Here is a 23,867-nt window from a genome sequence, read left to right as displayed (position 1 = left end):
TCCATCCATTCCAAATCGGTTGACATGGCTCTTGGTAATATAGCGACAGGCTGCCTGTGACCAACCGTTGTAAACCATCTCTTATCATACCATGTGTATAGCTGCCCCACAAGGATAACTAAACCAATAAGAAAAATCAAGCCGGCGCCCCTCGACATCCTATGTTTGACTGTGAACCCCGAAGATTGAAATAGAGAACATGCGCCCTACATAAAATCAACTCATCTCCATCCGTACCTATTTCTTGTCGAATTGAACTATGGCACAGACTATCATCTGCAGATGTATGGGGGTAGCATCAAAGATAAATTTGCTGCTGTTTACTCCTTCCGAAATAGTACTTAGAAACTTACACGGAGAACAGGGACCAATGTGTATACAAGAACCTGAACAAGTGGGGGTATAATATTCGAGATAAGTGCAGTGATTGTACTTGTGGTGAACTTCAAGGCCCTGAACGCTTATTGGAATGCATAAACTTAAGTGCACTTTGCAACATGAGACTTATTTGCAGGAAATAACAAAGCTATCCAAGCACATAAATTTTGGACCTTGCATCAAATATAAACGAAGTTGATATTTTAGAACAATATCTGCTAACATCGAGGCGTTGGATTGTGTGTACAAAGAGAAGTCAACTTGTCTAACCCGTATAGTTAGGCCGGCGGAGTGGCACATCGCGCAACGACACCAGAGGTCCCGGGTTGGAATCCTGGCCTGGGCATGGATATTTGTGAATGTCCATTCATCAATTTCATCCTATATTCGCAATAAGCCAAAAGTGGCACAATCAAAAACCGTATATTTAGACCCCATTCCCCTCCTCACACACCCATATAGACGTGAATTATACTCTCGCAGGATTTGCAGATTGGAGCGAAAGATTAAGGGGCTAAGCCGCGCGTCAGGCTATCCTTGCAGCAGGTTTTATGTATCAATCCGCGCGAGAACTGAGCTCAGAATCTTCCGTTCCAGTCTTGCCTCAACCACCGAGCTGCTTGCATCGCAGACACTGAGAAAATCCACAGTATTGCCAACCCCACAACACATCAAAACCCGCATGCATGTCAAGTGGAATGTATTTTTGCTTCTCTTTGTCTCCTGAAACATAACATTTTAAAAGTACTTTCTGCGCATATATTATTTAATAAATGTGTCATTACTTAATATAAGAGCGAAATAACATGTAAACATGAGAGCATGTGTGTATATTTCGAGCACGCAGAACGAAAAATAAAAGGAGATAAAAGTAAACAACAATAGGCCCCTCTTGAATTTAATGACAAATTATTGTTTTTGGTTTAGAAAGAAATACATTTATGAAAAACTTGGTTGCTTCGTTCGCAATACATCCGTTACTGTAAGACACACGCACTTCAAGTTATACCACCAAAAAAGCATGATTTGTTATTGGTGATATATACAATCAGGTGCATTGTCTGGCGCTATTACTCTGGTTTCAATTTATGAATCACTTCACTAAACCAGGATTCAAATCTTGGTCTGTCCATTTCTTGCTGATAATCACCCTTCCCTTTCTTTGCACGGAACAGTAAATATGCGCCTTCAACGAAGATTTCATTGCCGGCAGTGGGTGAAACAATAAGGCTCCCCCTTCCCCTATCCTTTTATCGTCGGTTTCTTCAGCCCTGGCGGTGGTTTTGCACGGTGGTATCCTTCCATGTTTTATTCCCCCACCGAGTTGAAGAACGTCTCGTCCAAATAATAAACATGTTTCTTCTCACGGCGATATCTTTTAATACCGCGGAGATTCTTTTGTCGTCAAACAACAAGCAATCGTTTCCTCTTGCTAAACTCAAACCGCAAATCATTCAACACCCGTGATACAATTCGTGCGCACATTCACCTCACGCCCTGTTTTACTTTGATCTTGTTGCCGCAAGGAGGATTATGCATTTAAAACAACTTGCTTGACTTTGAAGAGCATTTCCCTTCGGATGAAGCGCCAAATAACATTCGGGTAAAACCGCGCGCTGAACAGGAGATTCAGCCATTCTCGCCGCTCTACAATAAACATAGGGTTAAAATAGTGGGATGTGCAACACTGGTATCACCGATTCCACGCGCTCTGCAACGCATTCAGTCTCGCTCGACTCGCTCTAAAGTTTCAGTGTCTCTTCAACGCAATACACCAAGCAGTTGGCGAATCTGCGGTTCTAAGTTCGTCTGCACAGTGATTGCAACCAATTAAGTCCATACCTGCTAATGGATGTATTATTTTGTCTGTATATTGCAAATTAAATAACTGTTTTCTTGCAAGTATGCAGTTGTGTCGGAATAGAACCCGTCTCAGTGGAACTATATTCTGCGCGCACGTTTGGATTTACATATGCTAAAACCTGCTGCAAGGTTGACCTGACGCTTGGCTTAGTCTCTTCAATTTTTGTTGATATTTGGATTGTAAGGCGATGTAGACAAGGTAAGGTTCCCCGTGCGCATTGTCCGTGTGCCATAAAGGCATATATTGGGGGACGCGGGGTAACGGCCCCACACGTTCTCTATCTCGGTCATACTTTGAAGCACCACGCTCCGGTCACCTTTACCCACCAGCCTTGCCTCCACTTACCCATTTGAGGCTGGATGTACCACAGAGCCACTTTATGAAGGGATAAGGCCGGAATAACTCCAGATCATCACCGCGGGAATCGAACCCGGGTTACCCGCATGGCAGCCAGGCTGCCAAACGACTACCTCACCGCGGCTCCTTTGTATTATAAAGTTAGGATTTTTCTTCAGTGATCCCTGCACCCGTGCCCAGTTGCTTTGATAACGATGGAGTCTTGAAATCAAAGGGTCCTGGGTTCGATTCCCGGTAAAGGCATTGCGCCTGGTTCGGATCTCACTAAACTGTAGGTCCTGTATCGATTAATCTATCTGAGCAAAAAGTACACGTGGAGCAATTGCCATAAGCGGCTCTGGGGGTTACTCAGTCTTTTGCCAGTAGGTCGATTTGGAGAGAGGTGATGTCAAGAAAATAATATTTTTATTACTTTTTGTACAAAAATACATCCGCCCTATATAAGTACAACGTTAGGAAAATATAACATTATTTTGGACATTAGGAATATGAATGGTGAATATTGTGCCTAAAATGTATTAATTTGATTTGGAGTTGTTCATTTTTTGTATTGTTTGGTGTATATATTATTTAAACTAAGAAATACACTTGAGATACGTTGAGGTCCTCCTCAAAATAAACTTTGTTATTTGGCACAGAACTAACTTCGTTCTTTTGTCTCTTGATTCAGCGCTGATTCCAAGATGGCGCCGCCGCCGCCGACAATGCAGAGGGCGCTGTCGAACGGAGGCCTCCCTCTGCGCGAGGTTACCGAAGACACGCCAGTGGACATGTTGGCGGGTTCCATGGACCTCACCGTCATCCTGCCCAACAACAGGACGGTGAAGATGAGCGTGGAGAGGAGGTAAGGAATCGGTCATTTGAAATTCTGTGAATGTAATTGCGAAACAACAATAATTACGTAATGTTTCCAAATTCACCATTTCTCTCACGGTGATTGGTTGAAGATTTGACATAAACACGCAGTGTAGCGAGATGCACAAGTATTACTCGGCAAATTGTCAATGGACATTTTCATGATTTTTTCCCCCTTGCATCCTACATGTTTCTGAGGAATTGATTTCTACGTATGCTGCTTCGGAGATTGTCAACAAACGAGAGAGAGTAAAAAGGAAGAGGAGAATGGGGACTGCTTTCTCCTATTCCTCTTCTTCCCTCTCACTTTCTTTCCTTCTTCCTTTCCTTCTCTTCACGTTCTTTTTTCCTTTCTTTCATTCTCTCCTCTTTCTCTCTCTCTTTCTCTATCTTTCTCTCTCTCTTTCTCTCTTTCTCTCTTTCTCTCTCTTTCTCTTTCTCTTTCTCTCTCTCTTTCTCTCTCTCTTTCTCTTTCTCTTTCTCTTTCTCTTTCTCTTTCTCTTTCTCTTTCTCTCTCTCTTTCTCTTTCTCTCTCTCTCTTTTATCTTTCTCTTTTTTTCTCTCTCTCTCTCTTTTCTCTCTTTTATCTTTCTTTTTTTTCTCTCTCTCTATCTTTCTCTTTTTCTCTCTCTCTATCTTTCTCTTTTTCTCTCTCTCTCGAGAGAAAGAGGAGAGAAGGTGAGAAAGCGAGTGGATTGAGCCTACCCCCTATATTTCTCCTTTCTTTCTCTCCCTTTCTTTCCTTTCAATTTTCTTCTCTTCTTCCACCAGTACCAAGAAGAAAGAGATGCAGAGCAAGAAGAAACATAGGGCGAGAGAAATGGAGAAGGAGAGGAGAGAAAGAGATGAAATTCTCTCTCTTCTTCGTTCTTCTTCCTCTTCTAGGTTCCCCTTCTCTGGTTAGAGAGTTTATTCTATCTTGAAATTTCTAGATGTTTTCTTGATAAAATTTATATTGTACTGCGTACTTCTGTCAAATCTCTTCAACCAATCGCTGCGAAGGAAATGGCGAATTCGGGAACATGATGTAATTGTTGTCGTTCATACAATTGCACAATGGGTACTTCATTTACGATTGTTAGTTGAAAGAATTTTTCGTTCTTTCCAGAACACAAACGTTGCCAACTTGACCTATAAAACAATTCGAACTGCTTCAATTGTTCTGCAAGGCCATCTCCTTCGTATACTAGTTGAGCAATTTCTCTGCATCCTATGGTATACCGCACTAACACATGACCGTTCTGGGAACTATAATCAGTTGGGAAACAAGTATTGCTGTATCCGGCAATCCCCCAGTTCATCTTGAATTGTCTTCGATAACTCTAACACAGCGGTTCTCAACCTTCTTCAGTCCGGGACCCACCTTGAAGGATATTACACTCCCATAAGCATGTTTTTGCTAACATCGAGTACTTTAAGAAACCTTCTTTTACGCTTGCGTAAACAAATTACACATACTTCATTCTAGAAAAGTAAATTTGTAATTTAAAATACCATTTTACTCTAGTCGAACATTCACTGATGATGTTAATGATGACAGTTGACACCTGTTGGCAACCACGCACACGCAGGCGGTCGGAAATATCAAGCAACACTTTTAAGTCGACATTCATGTGACTCGCAGATAATTAAGAACCCATTGCTGCGACAGAAACGAAAACTACAGATATCCAATTCCCTAGAGCTAAACATCAGAGAGATGCCGGTAAAAAGCAATGGTAGAGCTGGAATAACAGAAATGTAGAGTTTAGACAACGTACAACACGGGTGGAATTTAAATTGTTAAGACAAATGTCAGCATGTAACCATACTATGTCGGTGCACCTGAAACTGCGTGTGGTGACAGAGTTTCTAACTGCAGAAAATGTGTCCCCCAATTGACATTCATCAGAGAATGAAGGCTATTTATGGCAATGAATGTGTAACGTCATTTCTGTATGATGTTGGGCTGTTCCTGCTCACAATGAAAACCCCTGCCGAGGAACGCTTATCTCTCAAGAAGTTCTTTGTCACACACGTTGCGAGTTCCTCAGCAGGGGTTTTCATTGAGAGCATGAACAGCCCAACATCACACAGAAATGACGTTACACATTCATTGCCATAAATAGCCTTCATTTTCTGATGAATGTCAATTGGGGGACACACTTTCTGCAGTTAGAAACTCTGTCACCACACGCAGTTTCAGGTGCACCGACATAGTATGGTTACATGCCTGACATTTTCCTCGCTCTACTTCAGCAACCCCTGGTGATAGAAGTTTGAAACTTGGAATGGAGAAGCGGGAAAGTCTAAAGAGTACAGTGCATGGTTGCTCAAAATCCAAAATTTCTTTAAACAGTCACAAAAAAAATAGGAGGCATTACTTTTCAGCCCGCCCTCGTATTTTATGAACTGGAAATGTAATAACCAAAGATCGTACTAAAAAAGTGTTAATGTGTAAATATATAGTTATTTTAAGTGAAAAATGGCAATTTTCTTTGAGCAAGTGGCTCACCCAGTTAAATAAAATGCACTAGGGATACGGGATATTAATTGTCACGCGAGATTAAAATACAAAATACGCTTTATTTTATATTACCAAAACCAAAACATAGATTACTAACTGTATTTTAAACGCTGAAACTTGAATCTCCTCCTGTTGAAGAGATATTTATATTGACAAATTTGACAAACTGCGTTCAGTATTGCATAAAGTAATGGGACTATATTTAAAATATGCAAGAGATTTCCCCACCAAAGCTTGAGTTTGCATTCTCTATTGTTGACAAAAATGTTAGAATAACAAATGCTTTGTCTATTGTCAAGATTTTAAATAAATCGAGTACAAGAAGAACAGAATATAGATGAACGGAGAACCTTTGGTATTTAACGCAAGAAGGGTAAATGCAGTAATATAGCATAAATATGGAATATATATGAAAGACAATGTTTCAAAATATAGAAATTATATGTAAAATAACTAAAATATGAGCTAAAAGCTAAAATATAGAAAAATATGGAACATAAAAAGAGTATTTTTGAGCTTACATTCCACGATTCTCAAAGATAATACAAAATTACATTTATTTCAATACTATATGAGGATGTGCGTATTTTTACATATAAATTAGTAACCTGTTAATAAAAGTAACAAAACCTTTCTTATACCATATCATGCTCCTATTCCATCGGCTAATCGAGAGACTGATACCGAAATACGTTTTGTTCATTCCTGCAGATCACAGACTATATACTGCCCATGTGACATGCAACTCCATTTACACTGTTAGATGTTGACCGAAAAATTTACCATATTCTACCGTTAAAGTAGATCTAGAAAAACTACGTAAATGCAACCGTGTATTTAAATGGGAATATTTTCATATCAGATATATATTTTTTTTTTGAAGACTGCGTTCACTGTATAATGCTTAAAAACGATCATGATAATTTTATTTTTACGATAGCTGGCTGGCAGCTGAAACTAACGGTCTTAGACTAGCATTTATCCAATCAACCTTTTACAGTTTATTGTACTAAAAAAAGTGTTATTAATCGTATAATCACGCTACGTGCATCTTTTCCGTCTCCGCACTGAGTCAACATTTTGCTTTGTGCGATAGAGATGCTACCTAGTGACCAGGAACGTAACTAAAAGCCGTGAATAAAACTCTTGAGTTTGACTTTGACTGAACTACAAATAATTCCTCCTAATGTGTGCTCACAGATGTAGATTTAAAAAATAATAATTAAGGTTCCGATTTGATGTTAGGACCAGGGTTATTAAAAGCACAGGAATTGTAAATATATTCAATTCCGGTCCGGCAGAGAATCAGCCAGCGTAAATGGGTTCTGGACCGTGAAGAACCTTTTTATATGTAAACTATTTCAATTCGGTCCCTGAACCTTTCCCCTAATCAATTTAAATACGGTCCTGTTATGGAACCAATTAGAATTTGAGTTCCTGGACCTTAACAACCCTAGTTAGGGCAACCATCTGGTGACGTTTCGGAGAACACAAGTGTCCATAGAGGAAGACATGAAACCCAAAATGGTTTCATATGGTAGTAAATGAAATATGAAGCCATTGTACAGGGCGATGGAAATTTGCCTTTGAAGAAATCTCAATCTGAGTGATTCGGATCCCACTTTAAACTGTAGGTCCCCTCCCGATTAACCTTTGTGTATAAAGTGAACTTGAAAAACAAACTCTAACTCAAACTGAATTAATCATAATTTTGAAAGGTTCGCACCAGTGTCCACGTATGCAACCAGCTCGACGAAAACGATTATCAGGTTACATAACACAAGGGGATGTCAAGCTGTTTCCGCACTGTCTTTTAGTTTTGGTTAGGCCGGACTTTGGCCAACGCAGTTTTTCACTCTTTTCTTTTCCTCTCTCTCTCTCTCTCTCTCTCTCTCTCTCTCTCTCTCTTTCTTCTTTTTCCAATCATTTTCTTTCTGTCTCTATCCCTATCTTCTCTCTCTGTTTCCCTATCTCTTCTTCTGTTTCTTTCCCTATCTCTTCTGGCTCTTTCCCTGTCTCTTCTTCTGGCGCTCTTTCCCTGTCTCTTCTTCTGGCGCTCTTTCCCTGTCTCTTCTTCTGGCGCTCTTTCCCTGTCTCTTCTTCTGGCGCTCTTTCCCTGGCTCTTTCCCTGGCGCTCTTTCCCTGGCTCTCTTTCCCTCTGGCGCTCTTTCCCTGGCTCTCTTTCCCTCTGGCGCTCTTTCCCTGGCTCTCTTTCCCTCTGGCGCTCTTTCCCTGGCTCTCTTTCCCTCTGGCTCTCTTTCCCTCTGGCTCTCTTTCCCTCTGGCTCTCTTTCCCTCTGGCTCTTTCCCTCTGGCGCTCTTCCTCTGGCTCTTTCCCTCTGGCGCTCTTCCTCTGGCTCTTTCCCTCTGGCGCTCTTCCTCTGGCTCTCTTTCCCTCTTGGCGCTCTTCCTCTGGCTCTCTTTCCCTCTTGGCTCTTCCTCTGGCTCTCTTTCCCTCTTGGCTCTTCCTCTGGCTCTCTTTCCCTCTTGGCTCTTCCTCTGGCTCTCTTTCCCTCTTGCTCTTCCTCTGGCTCTCTTTCCCTCTTGCTCTTCCTCTGGCTCTCTTTCCCTCTTGGCTCTTCCTCTGGCTCTCTTTCCCTCTTGCTCTTCCTCTGGCTCTCTTTCCCTCTTGGCTCTTCCTCTGGCTCTTTCCCTCTTGGCTCTTCCTCTGGCTCTATTTCCCTCTTGGCTCTTATTCTGGCTCTATTTCCCTCTTGTCTCTTATTCTGGCTCTATTTCCCTCTTGTCTTTTTCCCCTTTCTCATTCCTTCTCTGTCCCCTACCTCTCTTTCCTCCCTCTCTATCTTTCTCCCCGTCACCCGCTTAAAGCTGTCAGTCCACGGCCCAGCCCAACAACTCCAGCTATGGTAGGTCGAAATTATTATCGATACGTGGAAGTGTCCTGCGACATCGGGCAGATTTGGAATATTCCGCCGAGAGATTTCTGAGCGATGACTTCACTCCTAAGGAATGGAATTAGGTCATGGTTGTAAAATTCTCCCAGCATTCACTTGACGTTGCCGAACGCTTTTATTGGTTATTGTAAAGGCTGTAACTGATACGCCGATTCGGTGGTTATGTTACTCCGCTCGACCGTTAAGCTGTAAAGATTTTATAATCATCCTGTGTTGCGGTGTCGCTCTCGATGCATGCGTAATGCCATTGTATCGAGTAACACACGTTTCCAGGGAATAATAATAATAATTCAAAGTTGTTTACGGTGAAAGGCTTGCAAAAATCGGATAGCTTTGCCTGTTGAATATATTCATTTGTTCCTCGTTTCGAACCAGTCGGAGATGTGGTTACGACACTAGGTGCATGTGTGATTTTCTTTCCCCCTTTTTAATTGCTCTCTTCCTCCTTTTTTCGTCTCTCCCTCACTTTTACCTGTCTCCCTCCCTCTTGTTCTTCTAGTTTTTCGTTCTCTCTTTTTACTCTATTTTTCTTTATTTTATATTTTCTCCTTTTCCCTCTTCGTATTTTCCTCTCCCTCTTTCTCCTCTTTTTTGTCTCTCCCTATTTTCCTCTCCTTTTTTCGTCTCTCTCCCTATTTTCCTCTCCCTCTTTTTCGTCTCTCTCCCTATTTTCCTCTGCCTCTTTTTTTCGTTTCTCTCCCTATTTTCCTCTGCCTCTTTTTTCGTTTCTCTCCCTATTTTCCTCTGCCTCTTTTTTTCGTGTCTCTCCCTATTTTCCTCTGCCTCTTTTTTCGTTTCTCTCCCTATTTTCCTCTGCCTCTTTTTTCGTTTCTCTCCCTATTTTCCTCTGCCTCTTTTTTTCGTTTCTCTCCCTATTTTCCTCTGCCTCTTTTTTCGTTTCTCTCCCTATTTTCCTCTCCCTCTTTTTTCGTCTCTCTCCCTACTTTCCTCTGCCTCTTTTTTCGTTTCTCTCCCTATTTTCCTCTGCCTCTTTTTTCGTTTCTCTCCCTATTTTCCTCTGCCTCTTTTTTTCGTTTCTCTCCCTATTTTCCTCTGCCTCTTTTTTCGTTTCTCTCCCTATTTTCCTCTCCCTCTTTTTTCGTCTCTCTCCCTACTTTCCTCTGCCTCTTTTTTCGTTTCTCTCCCTATTTTCCTCTGCCTCTTTTTTCGTTTCTCTCCCTATTTTCCTCTGCCTCTTTTTTTCGTTTCTCTCCCTATTTTCCTCTGCCTCTTTTTTCGTTTCTCTCCCTATTTTCCTCTGCCTCTTTTTTTCGTTTCTCTCCCTATTTTCCTCTGCCTCTTTTTTCGTCTCTCTCCCTATTTTCCTCTGCCTCTTTTTTTCGTCTCTCTCCCTATTTTCTTCTGCCTCTTTTTTTCGTCTCTCTCCCTATTTTCCTCTGCCTCTTTTTTTCGTCTCTCTCCCTATTTTCCTCTGCCTCTTTTTTCGTCTCTCTCCCTATTTTCCTCTGCCTCTTTCTTTCGTGTCTCTCCCTATTTTCCTCTGCCTCTTTCTTTCGTCTCTCTCCCTATTTTCCTCTGCCTCTTTCTTTCGTCTCTCTCCCTATTTTCCTCTGCCTCTTTTTTTCGTCTCTCTCCCTATTTTCCTCTGCCTCTTTTTTTCGTCTCTCTCCCTATTTTCCTCTGCTTCTTTTTTCGTCTCTCTCCCTATTTTCCTCTTTCTTCATTCCACAGTTAATTATGTAGGTAATATCTTTAACACTAAGTTGGATTATAGTTAGTGGACAAATGAACTAAATTTTGATGTAATTAAATTAATAATACATTTATTGTAGTAGTGCTGACGTGTAGCTTGTTTTTTTTCAGCACCCCAATGATGGATCTTCTGGTGCACGTGACCACAGCCAACAAGATCACTCCAGGTGGCCACATCATCCAAGCTGTTGGTGAAAGAGGCGTCTTGCCATATAAACCAAGCACTCCAATTGGTGAGTTCACTGTCTTAAAAGTTTCAATTAATATGTAATTTTTCGTGTGAAGCAATTTATCCCACCATGGCAAGCTAATATGGAAAGTAGTCAGTAATGTCAGTTTTTGAAGTAAAAAAAAAAAACTGTCTCTCTAAAGTGGTCGGGGGATGTATGGCAACTTCCCAGTAAGATGGCATTTTTTAAAGTTCAGTTAAAGTTAAAACGTTATTTTTGTCATTTTTTCTAACTTAGTAAAAAGGTAAAGCTCCCTCCTGTGCATTTCAACATGCTCTGGAGGCATATTGGGGGGGGGGGGGTTATGATGGTAGGGCCCACATATTCACGATCTCTGACATTTGTGAAGGTGATGTGATCAGCACCACGCTCCAGCCATCTTTACATCCCAGGCTTGCCCCCATGAACTAATTTATTGGAGGCTGAGTGAGCCACAGAGCCCAGGAAGGTCGCAGATATGGAAATTCCTCTGGAGCATAGTCTTTCTCTGATTGATAAGAAATGTTAAAATTACATTTTCAGGGTCATTGTTTTCTTCTTTGCTTCCTGCTATGTTGTTCACCGTGTTAACATTAACACAGGTCACCTTTCTTTACAGCGTATTGATCTGCTTTCTTGTATTAAACAAAAATGCAAATATTGCCTACACAAAAAATATTAATAGTTGTTTATTCATGACTGGCTGTGGAGATGTGTGATGCAAGATTTAAAAAGAAAAATGAGATCCTAGTTTCTCTTCTAAATTGCAAATTTGTCGTTAAATTGGTCAGTAGTCTGTTCGTGTTCGGTTTGTTAATTTTGGTGTGTTCAGTCCGTACTTTTAGGCAATTTCTACCCATTTTAGTGAAGTGGTAGGTGTAAGCCAGTCCTCGAAGTTGAAAATCCTAATTTGGGGATAATAGGAGGGTGCTTATTATTATCCTAACAGGAGGATGCTTTATGAAAATTTTCTTAACTAGGGGGAGGGGTAGGATCCCTGCCTCGACCCCCCCCTGCACTTCGAGCACTGTTTGCAACTGCATTCAAAGCTATACCATAGTGTATATGTAGCCTAATAATACGAGGCTCTGTCACTTGGAAACCAACCCTCAGAAATAAGTGGATGAAAGTTGCACGGCTGCTATTGGGGGCAATTGCCCCCCACTTTTGCCCCCACACTATGCTAAACCTTATCTAAAAAGGAAAATATACTGTCTTTGCCCCCCAGTTTTGGAACCCAATCGCCGCTACTACCTGTCACTTCGGTCTGAAAAACCGAAAATCTTTAATGTCCGTGGTGGTGGATCTATAGAAATTATTCAGGTAGTAGTAAGTATAATGTAAAAAGTTTTGCCTTGATTGTTTTTAATTCGCATTGTCATTATATTTGAATTATCTGGTTCATAAGAATAGCGGCATTGTTACATCATTGTGAAGGTCTGAGCGAATGTTACCACTTGTTAAAAAAAACAATTGTTAAATGTGGGTATAGAGTTGCATTTAATCTTCTTTACGCTTGTAACTGTCATGGTTTTGAATTTCTCATCGCTCTTTGACACATGATCCAATTTTCTTGTGCCCTGTGGGACATTTTTAAAATTTATCGACTTCTTTGTAGCAGATTTGCTATTCACGTTCACACAGTCGCCAGGTTTTTTTTTTTTTTTTTCAATTTACCTATCTAGAAGTGGGTAACCTTGGACGCCACCTATGTCTTCTGTCTTATCCCCACGGTGAGTTAACACAGTTTGCCGAGGTCGGCATTGTTGTGTGTGCCATTGTGTGAAGCCACACTCTCACGAAGCTTTGCATTTTTTCTCAGAATGCACCGACGGTTCTGATTGCTGTTTGCACCACACAGTCTATAAATCACGAGGAATCTTAAAACACCTCGAACTGCTTTTGTTTCGTACCTTTGAAGGATTTTACTACCAGACTTCAGTCAATTAATTAATAAGCAGAGCTCACACGTAGATTCCTTTTCCGTGTGCAATATTTTTAAACCATCCATTACGACATAACTAAGACATCCAGCATCCAAAGCGATGTATTCGAAATTAATATTCTTCAGATATCAAAGAAATCATAAACTGAAGAAGTGTTACTTTATAGACCCGTGCTCCTGTGGCTCCACACTGAATCCGCCAGTGACAGTACGTGACATGTGTACGAAAGCAAGAACATGTAACCTCCGCACCCTCTCGTGAGTGCATTTGTACTTAAATTACGCATCTGTGTGATCTGTGGTGGGCGAAAACTTACTCAAGCTTTCTACAATTAATTTGGAAGGTATTATAACAGTAACAAGTTCAAGGAAGCTTATTAAATGTTAAATTGTAAGAAACTTGTAAATGTGTACATATTGATCGATTCTGTGGATTGATTTGATTTATTTTACGTCGCGTGCTCCACGTCTGGCACGATGCGGATGAATGGTGATTATATGAAATGTATGAGGGAAGAATAGGAAGCAATCACAAGTACGACACTGAAAACGCACCCCATACTGGCCTAGTTTGCACCCAATAATGCAGTTGCCAGAATATGCTACGTGGAAGAGACGTTATAGATATGAGTGAGTCACCCCTCGATTCCGTAGCTACTAGTAAACCAAGTTATGATATAAGGGCGTAATACTCGGGAATATATTTTTTTTGGCTGCCGAAAGATTGATCTGTCGGAAACTCAACTGTTGCTCACATCATTGGCTGTTTGGCTTCCGGATTGGCCAGAGTGACGTCAGAATGGTCATTTTCTGTCAAAGGAAGGAGAAATACAGTGTCATAAGGAAATGTATCATCTTTAATTCGACAAGAGTACTGTAGTAATCTTGTTAAAATTAAGAATTTGTTTAACCCTCATAAGCTTTGATGGTTCTTCAGCCTTAGGGGACAAAATATGAGCGCCAAAACCATTAAAACACCCCTAAACCGGTAAGGTGGATAATAGTATACAACTTTTTATGCAGCAGTAAACCTCAGCCGTAAGAACAAACATAATAAGGCAGCACAGACCCAATGAAGTAGAAGAATTTTGCTATCTTGGGAGAACAGTAAATAATGACGGAAGGTACAGGAAAGGAGTCGCAAGTAGGAGAGCACAATCAAAGAAGAAACAATTATGAACCTCCAGGAACATATTTGGGTAAGATATTCCTGAAGGCATTTGTCTGGAACACTGAACCATATGAATGAGAAAAATGATTATGCCTGAAGTTGAAATGAGTCTTGAAGCCTTCGAAATGTGGTCCTACAGGAGAATGTAGCAAGGGAAGAATATCGAAATCGATTGTTCAGAGAAGATGCAGGATCCTGAAGAAGGATGAAAGCTGTAATTGAACAAATAGAAGAGGAAAACCATATTGGCAGGTTCAGGATGGAGTACGTAGCCGAAACCTTCCCGTAAGTGAAGATCTCAACTTCAGATGTTCACTCACCCCAGCATGGGGACGAGGAACCATCATCCCTAAACGGAGTAAATTCGGAATTCCCTGTCTTACGTCCGAGAAAGTACATCAAACCAATCTCAGAGAAATGAAGCGGAGAATAGGAACAATAGGAACAAATTGAGAAATGCAACCAAATAAGAAAAATCTAATATGGTGTGCAAACATGGACACTGAAAACAACCGAGAAAAAGCGACCGGAAGCCTTAGAAATGTGGCTATGGAGACGAATGGAACGGGTGAAATGAACAGAAAAAGTGAAAAATGAAACTGCTAGAAAGAGTTGGGGAAAAGAGATCAATGCTGGAGATAATGATGAAGGGAAAAAGAAATTAGTTGGGCCACTGGATGAGAAGAAACTGTATCCTGAGATATGCTATTGAAGGAATGGCCAAGGGAAAGATAATCCAGGGAAGAAGAATGTAGCAAATGATTGACGACGTCAAAATAAAAGGGTCCTACGCTGCGACAAACCGAAGAGCTGAAGATCGAACGTTGTGGAGGTTGCAAGGAAAGACCTGCCCCTGGGCAGGAAACAATGAATGAATGAATGAATGTAAACAAATCCCACAATCCAAGAAAAGGAAAATATGAAGGAACGGAAATAATGGCAGTCAAATTTGAATTATTAGTAATAAATCAAAACTTTGGATTTCACTTAGTTTGGATGGTGGACCGGTTGGTGTTCCTTCAAGCAATTGTACGAACATGTTCTGTTTCCTATTTAGGTAGCGATCGGCCATTCCTTCACGAACATCATCGTTATTCAATTGTTCCTCTTGTACCAATGAATCCTCTCGCTATTATCAATATCTTCGGCGGCGTGTGTTGAACGCGGAAACCACGGTGGGCTTCGGCCATTGTGCAGAATGGAGGGGAGGGGAGCTTGGTGAAGGGTGCAGGAGCTCCTATGCTCACTCGCATGCGAACCATCGGGTGTGAAGGTACCTCATTACAAGACTCCTCAACGGGACCACATGCTCGCCTCGATTGCCATGACAGAAGCGAGTTCTTCGACACGCTACGAAGGGTCGTTACACCGGGAGCGTGCAGTTTACCGAGCATAGCCACCGCACCGGAGGGAAAGTCCTCGACATTGCAGAGCCCACGGTCCGTCGGCTCGTACGTATCGCGAGAGGTCGTTTTTTTTGTGCTGAAGCCTCCATGTTGACTCCGGTTCACAGCCCGGCCTCGTCCAGGGCCCGGTCCTTCAAGCATGATTGCTTCCTCGATTTCGACCATCGGCGATCGACGACGTCGATTGGCGAATCGAGCGTGGCCGAGGTCGAGCGGTTGGAGTACAGGAGTCGCCGTCGGTCCTCCAGGTACTGCGAGGGCGTGTGTCAGCGGACGGCGTCGTATTGTGTGACGTGTTCCGTGCAGTGTTCGCCACCCAGCATGGTGTACTGCTTGTTTTACTGTGGAAGGAGGCAGCAACCGAGCCCGGAGTTCGATTCTGAATCTGGTAAGTGATCTATGGAAGGCGTTCGTATGGTTTCAGTGTCGTCACGAAAAAAATATCGGGAGCACGGAGTAGTGTAAACCGCACCCTCGTTGTGGGGGGGGGGGCTTTTCCTTAAATAATATAAAATTCAACATATACATACATGGACGTCCGCAGGATTTTTTCCAGAGAGGGGCAAGGAAGGTATTTTTCCCAGAGGTGGTAAACAAGGCACATTTTCCCCAAAAATAGTGTTGTTCCCTAACAAAAAATTGCTTAATTTTGAATTTATGGTGTTCAATCAATAAGTAACATATATTATTGTGGCTAGAATCCAATTATATGTGAGAGATACAAAATTTTTGGTTGACTTTCATTTTCCAGGGGGGCCACAGCCACGGCCCCCCTTGCCCCCCTTCCGGACGCCCATGTACACATATCTAGGGTGTTCGGGAACAAAAAACATATAAGTCACGCACTGTGAATTCTTGTTCCTTTCATATGTCTCACTGAATAAATTCAGAAAAATATTAGCAGTATATTTTTTTATTAGGCATGTATAAAGATTCTAAACAGTGAGGCTCCAAAATGTTGATCCAGTCTATGTTTGCTATTAAAACAATAAACCTAAATAACTGTGCAGTAAAATTCCATTTTTTGACATAAGTACTTTTTACGAAGATCCATTTCCTTAAAATACAGTAAAACCTCGTTAATCCGGATCCCGATAAGCCGGACTTTGCTTAATCCGGACAGGCAAAAGGGAAAAAAAAGCAGAATGCAAGGTACGTATTGTATTGCTTTATATTTTACTGTACTGTATAGTGTACTTAGGCCTATGCCCTTCAAATACACCATAATAAACATGTTTTGTTGCTATAAACGGAGTTTTAATGCACTTTCTATTGTTCTTTTAGGTTATTTCAGTTAATCCGGACTTTCGTTACACCGGTCAACTTATCCCCAATTAGTCCGCATTAACGAGGTTTTACTGTATATATAACGAAAAGTTGCCATGATGCAATATGTGCGATGAGGAGGGGAAGAGGGAATCAGAATATATTTCCTTAGTAATTAATTTACTTTAACTGGTTCCAGGCTACTTTTGCAGATCAAGTAGTGTTCAGAAAGCTATGAAAAGTGACTTTCAGTAACATGATATAGATTCACCAAGATATTTGAAACCCTGACGCAGTGGCGCTAGTGCCGCCAGCGTAATTTACAGGGAAACCTTTAGTTCGCATATTTTCCAAGCTTTCAGAAAGCTTGGTGGATCTATAGTAGAAGACAAACTGTCGCAATTAAATATTTTTGGGGATTATGACATGAACTGCGAGGACGCGCTTTTAGCCTTGGAGGAGGGGGAAACCCTGTTCGGAAGTGGGGTTGACAGGGTAAGAACTTCAAAAACTGAATCGCACAGCGCTTTATTATTTGGTGTGTTTGTGTTTCTGCAACATAGCATGCACTTCTTGCAACATGTCCGATGAATGACGATTATATCTTCTGCAGCACGTGTTTCACCTTTACAAGCTGGTTGAAATAGTTCATCTAGCGGTTTAAAAGACATTTCTTTCTTAAACTATAAAAACCTTATTTGGATTGCACTTTTTAACAGTAGTGAACTCAGTCAGGACCAAATGAAGTTACTTTTCACTTTCGATGAGCACGGGTTAATTTTCGGGCATTATCATTTTTAAATCTGAAGAAAGCTTCCATTAGTGTACCCAGGCTGTTTACATGACACGAAACTCAATCTTAAGGCAAGGAATTGAGAACTTTGGCGAGTTTTAAATAAGTAGGCAAAGATCGTTAATTTTGAATGCTGTATTTTTATTAGCCCTATTTCGAAGACCACCTTTCTCTCCGGGAAACCCAGAACGTGCTGTTACTTGAAGAATGCCTTTTGGCAACGACCAGAAGACATTTGTAGCATTTAACTTGAATGGAGGCTTTTGAACGATTCTTGCACGAAGTCTGGACGAAGTTAACTCAGTTTCAAGTTTTGCACCCATCAACTGGACCAGTGATTTCACGGGATTTAGGCGGTGACCTTTTAATTGCAAACCTTTCTTCCAGGTGGTACACCCTATAAAGCGGAAGGGAGGTTAACCTCAAAAGTGTTCACAACAAACTTGTAGGTTAGGTGAACATAAGTTTGAACTTGACAATAGAAATTTGGTCAAGTCCTTGGTGTTACTAGTTCGACATCTTATTTTCTGAACGAGACTGGGTTTTCTTTGAATGAAAATATAGTGTTTCTAGATTACGTGTAAATTAATGGTTTAGTTCACTGACTGGTAACACACAAATTTGCATATAAAGGGTTGCCCAAATGAAAGTGAGACTCTTGGTTTTTTTCTGTAGTGATTTATTGGTTGGAATATATGAACATACAGGAAGTAAAAGTGATCCATGGGCGACGTATCCTTTACACATAGACACCTTGTCTGTTCAAGTAAGTGCCCCAGCGCGTCAGAAGAGTATGGATACCCTAAGCGAAGAACGTCCTTGGTTGACTGCGGAACCAATCTTCAACGGCGTCACGGACCTCAGCATCGTTGGCGAACCGGCGGCCCTTCAGATGTTTTTTCTTCTTCTAGTGGCCCGAAGATGTGGTAGTCGCAGGGCGAGAGATCGGGGCTGTAGGGAGGATGGTCGAGGACTTCCCAGCGGAAACGCCACAGCAGATCAATGCACATCCATGCAACATGAGGGCGTACGTTGTCGTGCAACAGAAGAACCCCATTGGATAACATGCCAGGTCGCTTACTCTTGAGGGCCGATTTCGGTTTGTTTAGGTTTGATTTGATTTGTTGTTTTTTAAGTCCACTTTATGCACAGTAAGGCTAATTAGGACTGGACATACAGTTTATAAAGTGGGATCCGAACCACTATGTGCCTCCACTGGGTATCGAACCCGGGTCCCTTTTGATTACAAAGCAACGACGCTACCGCTATCGGGGAGGCCAGTTTGTTTAGGGTAGTGCGGTATGTGGAGGAGTTCACTGTCCCACCTGCGTCCAGCCAATCCGAAAGCAATGGACCCTTTTCCAGCTCTGATGGAGGACGAGGTGAGTTGGGATGCCTCCATTCCATACTCATCCGTTTTGTGCCTGGTTCGAAGTCGTGGCACCACGTTTAATCTGCGGCCACAACCTTGGAAAGAAACAGACTCCCCTCTGCTCTTACATAAAACGCCACCTACCAGAGCAAACACAAAGCTACGACAAAAGTCTTAGTTTCATTTGGGCAACCCTTATATATATAATGTATATTATAATATAAAACTACCTTCCGAAATGAAATCGCAAATACGCCACTGAGTGGTCACCCCCCCCCCCCAAAGCAAAAAGCTTAATTCGCAGAGTGCCTAAGAGATACTCATCCAGAAGTATAAATAAAGTGCAAGGAAGACAAATTCATGCCCAAGAATAAAACTGGGAACAAGAATTGATTAGTGATAATTCAGATAGTTTATTGATTCTTAGAATTTTTTAAATGAATTTGTCTTCATAACAGATTTATGTTTTTTTTCGGTGGCAACATCACACTGAAGGGAGCAGATTTTAACTACATTAGTGAAAGATAACAAATGTGATTTTGGCACTAACCCGAGAAAGAAAGGAAGCTGTGGTAACAACATGAGAAGAAATGTAATGAACTCTTTTCACTGGAAAGAGGTTGTTCAGGAACTGCAAACCAGAATTAGTAATTGGTGTACTTACTGCCTTATGGATTAGAGACCAACCATGACTAACAGGAGCAAGTGGAGGCACTACTCAGGATTTTCTTTCAGGACGGAGGTTTAAGTAACAGTCCCAGGAAGGAAGAAAAATTAGTTACATAAATGCTCTTTTAGCCCAAATATGCATCTTTGTATGGCAATTAGGGACGTGTATACTACTATCTTGTCTTTAATGTGACCTCTCGAACAGTTCATATCCGTAGATCCGAACAGGGGTATATTTTATCTGCGGAATGTTTTACTCTTGGGAGTGCCATCATATGAACTTGATGTCCTGGGGAAAGATAATACAGGGTGAGTCAAAAGTCAGGAACCATAGGACTAAGGTGCGACTAATGTATGTTTCAGGCGCTGAGATGGGTACTGACCAAAGACGAGCGTGTTGAAGTAGTACTGCTGGCTGGCAGTCGCAGTGAAAGAGATGTTGCTACAGAATTCAACCGTCTACACTCCGATAGACACCCAATCACACAGTGCAGTCGTGAAGTTGCTCCAACGCTTCAAGAATACTGAAAGTATCAATCAATCAACGTCTGGGTTGTAACAATTGCACTGACTTTCAATGACAACACAGAAGTGCCCGTGACTGTACAAGTATTTTGCGTACTTTCGTGCTGCAACACGAAAGTAATTTTTGGAAGTTGTTTTAATTTTAGTGGTTTCCTCTCCCCTTCTAAATATGCCCTTGCATGCTTAAAAGTTGGCTGCATCCATTCAAAGATGCAAAAAAAAATGTGGTTCTGATACAGCACGGGACATTCCTCGCAACTTTCCCGCACGACAGTGAGAGAATGTTGGAGCCCTGAATACCGAATTCTTTCCCCCACTTAAGCCTCGCCTAACACGGATACTTTATCTGGCCGACAGATTAGTGCTTTGTGAAAGGAGTTGCAAAATCCAGCAGCAGTCGAGGGAGCGTGATCCCCACCGCTGTTATGAAAGCCTTTAATTGTGTCGCTTATCATTTCCGAATGAAGAAATTTCGCTACCAGTTGAAAGAACAGCTCCCAATACAGATTAACATTAGCATACATTAAGAACTGGTTCATCGTAAAAATACGAATCGTGGTTGTAAAGTTGGAGAGGAATAATTATGCAGAATGAATTTTCTTCGCGTTTGGTTAACAAGAATGAAGTGACCACTTCGTGAGTTGTGACGTTCGGAGGTTTTTTTTGTACTTCTCAATATGGAATTGTCATTTGATTAGAGTTTGAATAGTTTGTTTTAATGGCGACATACAGCTGGCACATATTCATGCGTGATACTTAACGTTGAATATGTGAAGTGCATGCTAGGTTTTATGAACAGTATGCACATTCTGATTTACCTCTACTACGGGTATCTAGTGGTTAGTGTGGCGCACAGAAGTCGCAACCAAAATTTCTTGGGAGGCCCTTTTTACTTGGATCCGCAGTAGCCTAGTGGGTAGGGCGTCTGACTGCCACGCTGGGAACTCGGGTTCGATTCCCGAAGTTGGTGATCTAAGGTGGAACATTTTCCCGGTGGTGTCCCTGCAAAAAAACGGCTCTTGGCTTCACCCAGCCTCAAATATATGGGTATCGTGGGGGCGGAGCGTGGTGCTGATCACATCATGGGATGCCCCTCTTAATCTGATATAGTTCTCATACTGCTACTTGCCGGCCCTCGTGGCGAAGTGGTTAGCACATCGCGCTACGACGCCAGGGGTCCCGGGTTCGAATCCCGGAATGGGCATGGATGCTTGTGAGTGTCTATTCATCAATTTCATCAGTTCATCCCAATCTTCGCAAATTAGCCAAAAGTGGCACAAAAGGCGAAGTAAAATAAAGCAAATCAATCACACTGCTACTTAGTGTTTCAATACGAGATATATACATATATTGTATATAAGTATATAAGCTTCAACATATTCGCTCCAAATAACTACTGCGGCTCGAACTTCACGTTTTCTTGCCTGAACTTTTCTTATTAAATCTTGAAGATATTCTCAAGTACAAGAATTGCATTTAAACTGCAGATTATTTTTACCAATTTAATCACACAGTGCATTCCTCTCAGGTATATTAGGAAGCAATTACCGTGTATAAAAGTATAGAGCAGTGCTCAATTTTATAGCTTTATTTAAGTTCAGAACTGAAAAATATCGAATGAACTTGTACTGCCATCTATGAACGAAACTTGATAATTTTGGAGCGTAATAGCATTAATAGTGTCTAAAATGTGTTACTATGAATAGTATGAGCTGGGCTGCTCTTCAATCGGGCCCTGATGATGGGAATACCTCATTTGTAAGAAATACAGCGGGTACCATAATAAAGTAAAGAACATATCAGGTTTGTTGTTAAAAAAAATATCTGAAGCAAATCAACGGGGCTTGTATAAAAATGAGAAAAAAATCTTCAAGTTTTGCTTTCATGCGCAAGACATTTGTAAACATGGTCATTGTGGCGCTGGTGTAGTGTTAAAGAAAATGGCGACTTTCACAGGTCCCCAGACCTTACACCCTGTGTAGGGTTGCAGCATGTAGTACCCCGCGAACTCTTTGCTGCTCCAAGTTCCTGGGTGCGTGGTTTCGCGTATTTCAGTTTCACTCTGATACAAATGAAACACATATGGAGACTGACTTATACTTTAATAACACGAAGAATGCAAATAACACTAAATATAATGAAATGTTCCACATAAATACACAGGTAAATGACGAGACGTACAACTGCACGTCGTCGCTCGACTCACTCGGACACACACTGCGCATGCGTAGACTGCATGGTGTAATGACCCCGAGTTTGCCCTTACTTCGTGGTTTTATAATATTATTATTATATTTTGTATTATTATTATTAGTATTATACAGTTAATAATTCATATATATTCATAAATATGGCCACCTTTATAATCAATTCACATATCTACAAGTATGAATAGCGGCAAATTTAAGCAATTTACATAGTTTCAACATTAATCGTTTCATTTGCTTTTAAATGTTCTAAGGAGTGTTATAAGTTTCATTTTGATCAGTGAATTGAAGCCGAAGTTAATAATTTCTGAGTTAAATTCCTTATATCTATTTGTTGTTTCATGTTTCTGGCAAACGCCGTTCGTTTCTCTTATATTTTGAAAGCCATTGTTGATGTATTTAAACTCTTGTGGGGTGAGAAGATCACGTGCTTTTCATTGCATTGTTGCCACCACATTCCTAAATTCACTGTGCCAGATTACTGTACTTTTCTAATATATTACTGTTGGCTTTTATAGAACTTCCTAGTATTAAGAGGATATTGTGTCTGGTAACACTGTGTAACTGAGAAGGTGTTTTCGCCTTCCAGGAAAACGGTTAGGAGTCGCGCGGAGAAATTTGAAGTAGCCAGAGGTGCTTCGCGTTACGGAAAAGATAGGCTTACGCATCTCGTGCTGTACCGTTCAAAAGTATTTGAATTGTAATTTTTAGTCTGACATGATATACGTGCGTGTCTAAAATAAACGTAAAGTTGAACATATTGCGGTTTTTCTTTATTTCGAAAGTGTATTTCGTACTTGTGGATACCTGCATCAGGAGGACAACCTCGTGGGTTGTCATTGGACTTCACCTGTGGATCCAAGGGGAAGGAACGCAGTAATTCAGCCCGATCCCTGGGATTATCCAGCATGCTCTGCTGAGCTTATAAGGTAAGTGTACTGGTGAAGTGCACCGCTACGTGGGACGTAGCAATGGCAACAAGATTAATACGAATGAGAATTCGTCCGAACACAACCCTAGATATCTGCATTTGGGGCTTTGTGAAAGACAAAGTATATGTGCCACCTGTGCCACAGAATGTGCAACAGCTAAAGGAGAGAATAAGAAACACCTTTGCTTTATTAAACTCTTAATTTCGATGGGGTGTATGTCGCATAGCTGGTTGAAGCCACATTGAATTTGTAGCCGTTTGTAGACATTCATAGGGGGGTGATTGATACGTAACAAATATCATTGTTGTATTCCGCATTTAGTCGAATTTCTTTCTTAAAGTTGTTTACTCTATAATGACACAACCTGTATGCACTTTCCTTGTTTTCATCTTCACAATCACCACTGGGAAGAATCAATTATGGATCATGCAGTGTCTATGGAAAAAGCTTTTATTTTTCATTTCCTGTAATCCCTAATACACTCTTTCTGACAAGATTTGACGGCGCGCAATAACCTTCAGAAGAACAAAAATTTTCCCCACAGATTGGTGTGGCGTGTGAACATTGCATCAGATTCTAGCCAGAAGACCTTGGTTCATTCTCCCAGAAGTGAAAGAAAAATGAGAGAAAACACTTCTTCCTAATTTGCGCGGAAAGGATTCAGTGTTTTGAGTTACGAAACAACCATCACTGGGTTGGAGTGGGGGAGGGAGGTTGTTGATATTTACTTACAGAATCGGATAATGATCATTCCGTGAATGCCGTGGCACGTATTTCTTAAAGGT

The 23,867-nt window shown here is 41.3% G+C and overlaps 1 protein-coding gene across 6 annotated transcripts in view; it reads left to right on the top strand.

Moving 5' to 3' along the window:
* LOC145978691 (uncharacterized) overlaps nucleotides 1–23,867 on the top strand; it is a 450,589-nt gene that overhangs the window by 359,436 nt on the left and 67,286 nt on the right. For 5 of the 6 annotated variants that reach the window (XM_083111475.1, XM_083111481.1, XM_083111479.1 and 2 more), the window contains exons 2-3: nucleotides 3,270–3,443; nucleotides 10,699–10,820. In XM_083111475.1, coding sequence (XP_082967601.1) covers nucleotides 3,270–3,443; nucleotides 10,699–10,820 — 296 coding nt within the window. Of the gene's footprint in view, nucleotides 1–3,269; nucleotides 3,444–10,698; nucleotides 10,821–15,390; nucleotides 15,707–23,867 lie in introns of those variants that run through there. The other variant, XM_083111478.1, reaches the window with a different exon arrangement.

Source organism: Lepisma saccharinum, chromosome 25, assembly GCF_977018435.1.
Source record: "Lepisma saccharinum chromosome 25, izLepSacc3.1, whole genome shotgun sequence".
In the NCBI taxonomy this organism is placed as follows: Eukaryota; Metazoa; Arthropoda; class Insecta; order Zygentoma; family Lepismatidae; genus Lepisma; species Lepisma saccharinum.
Note: the sequence above shows the minus strand (reverse complement) of the source record. Positions and strands in the feature narration are given on the sequence as shown.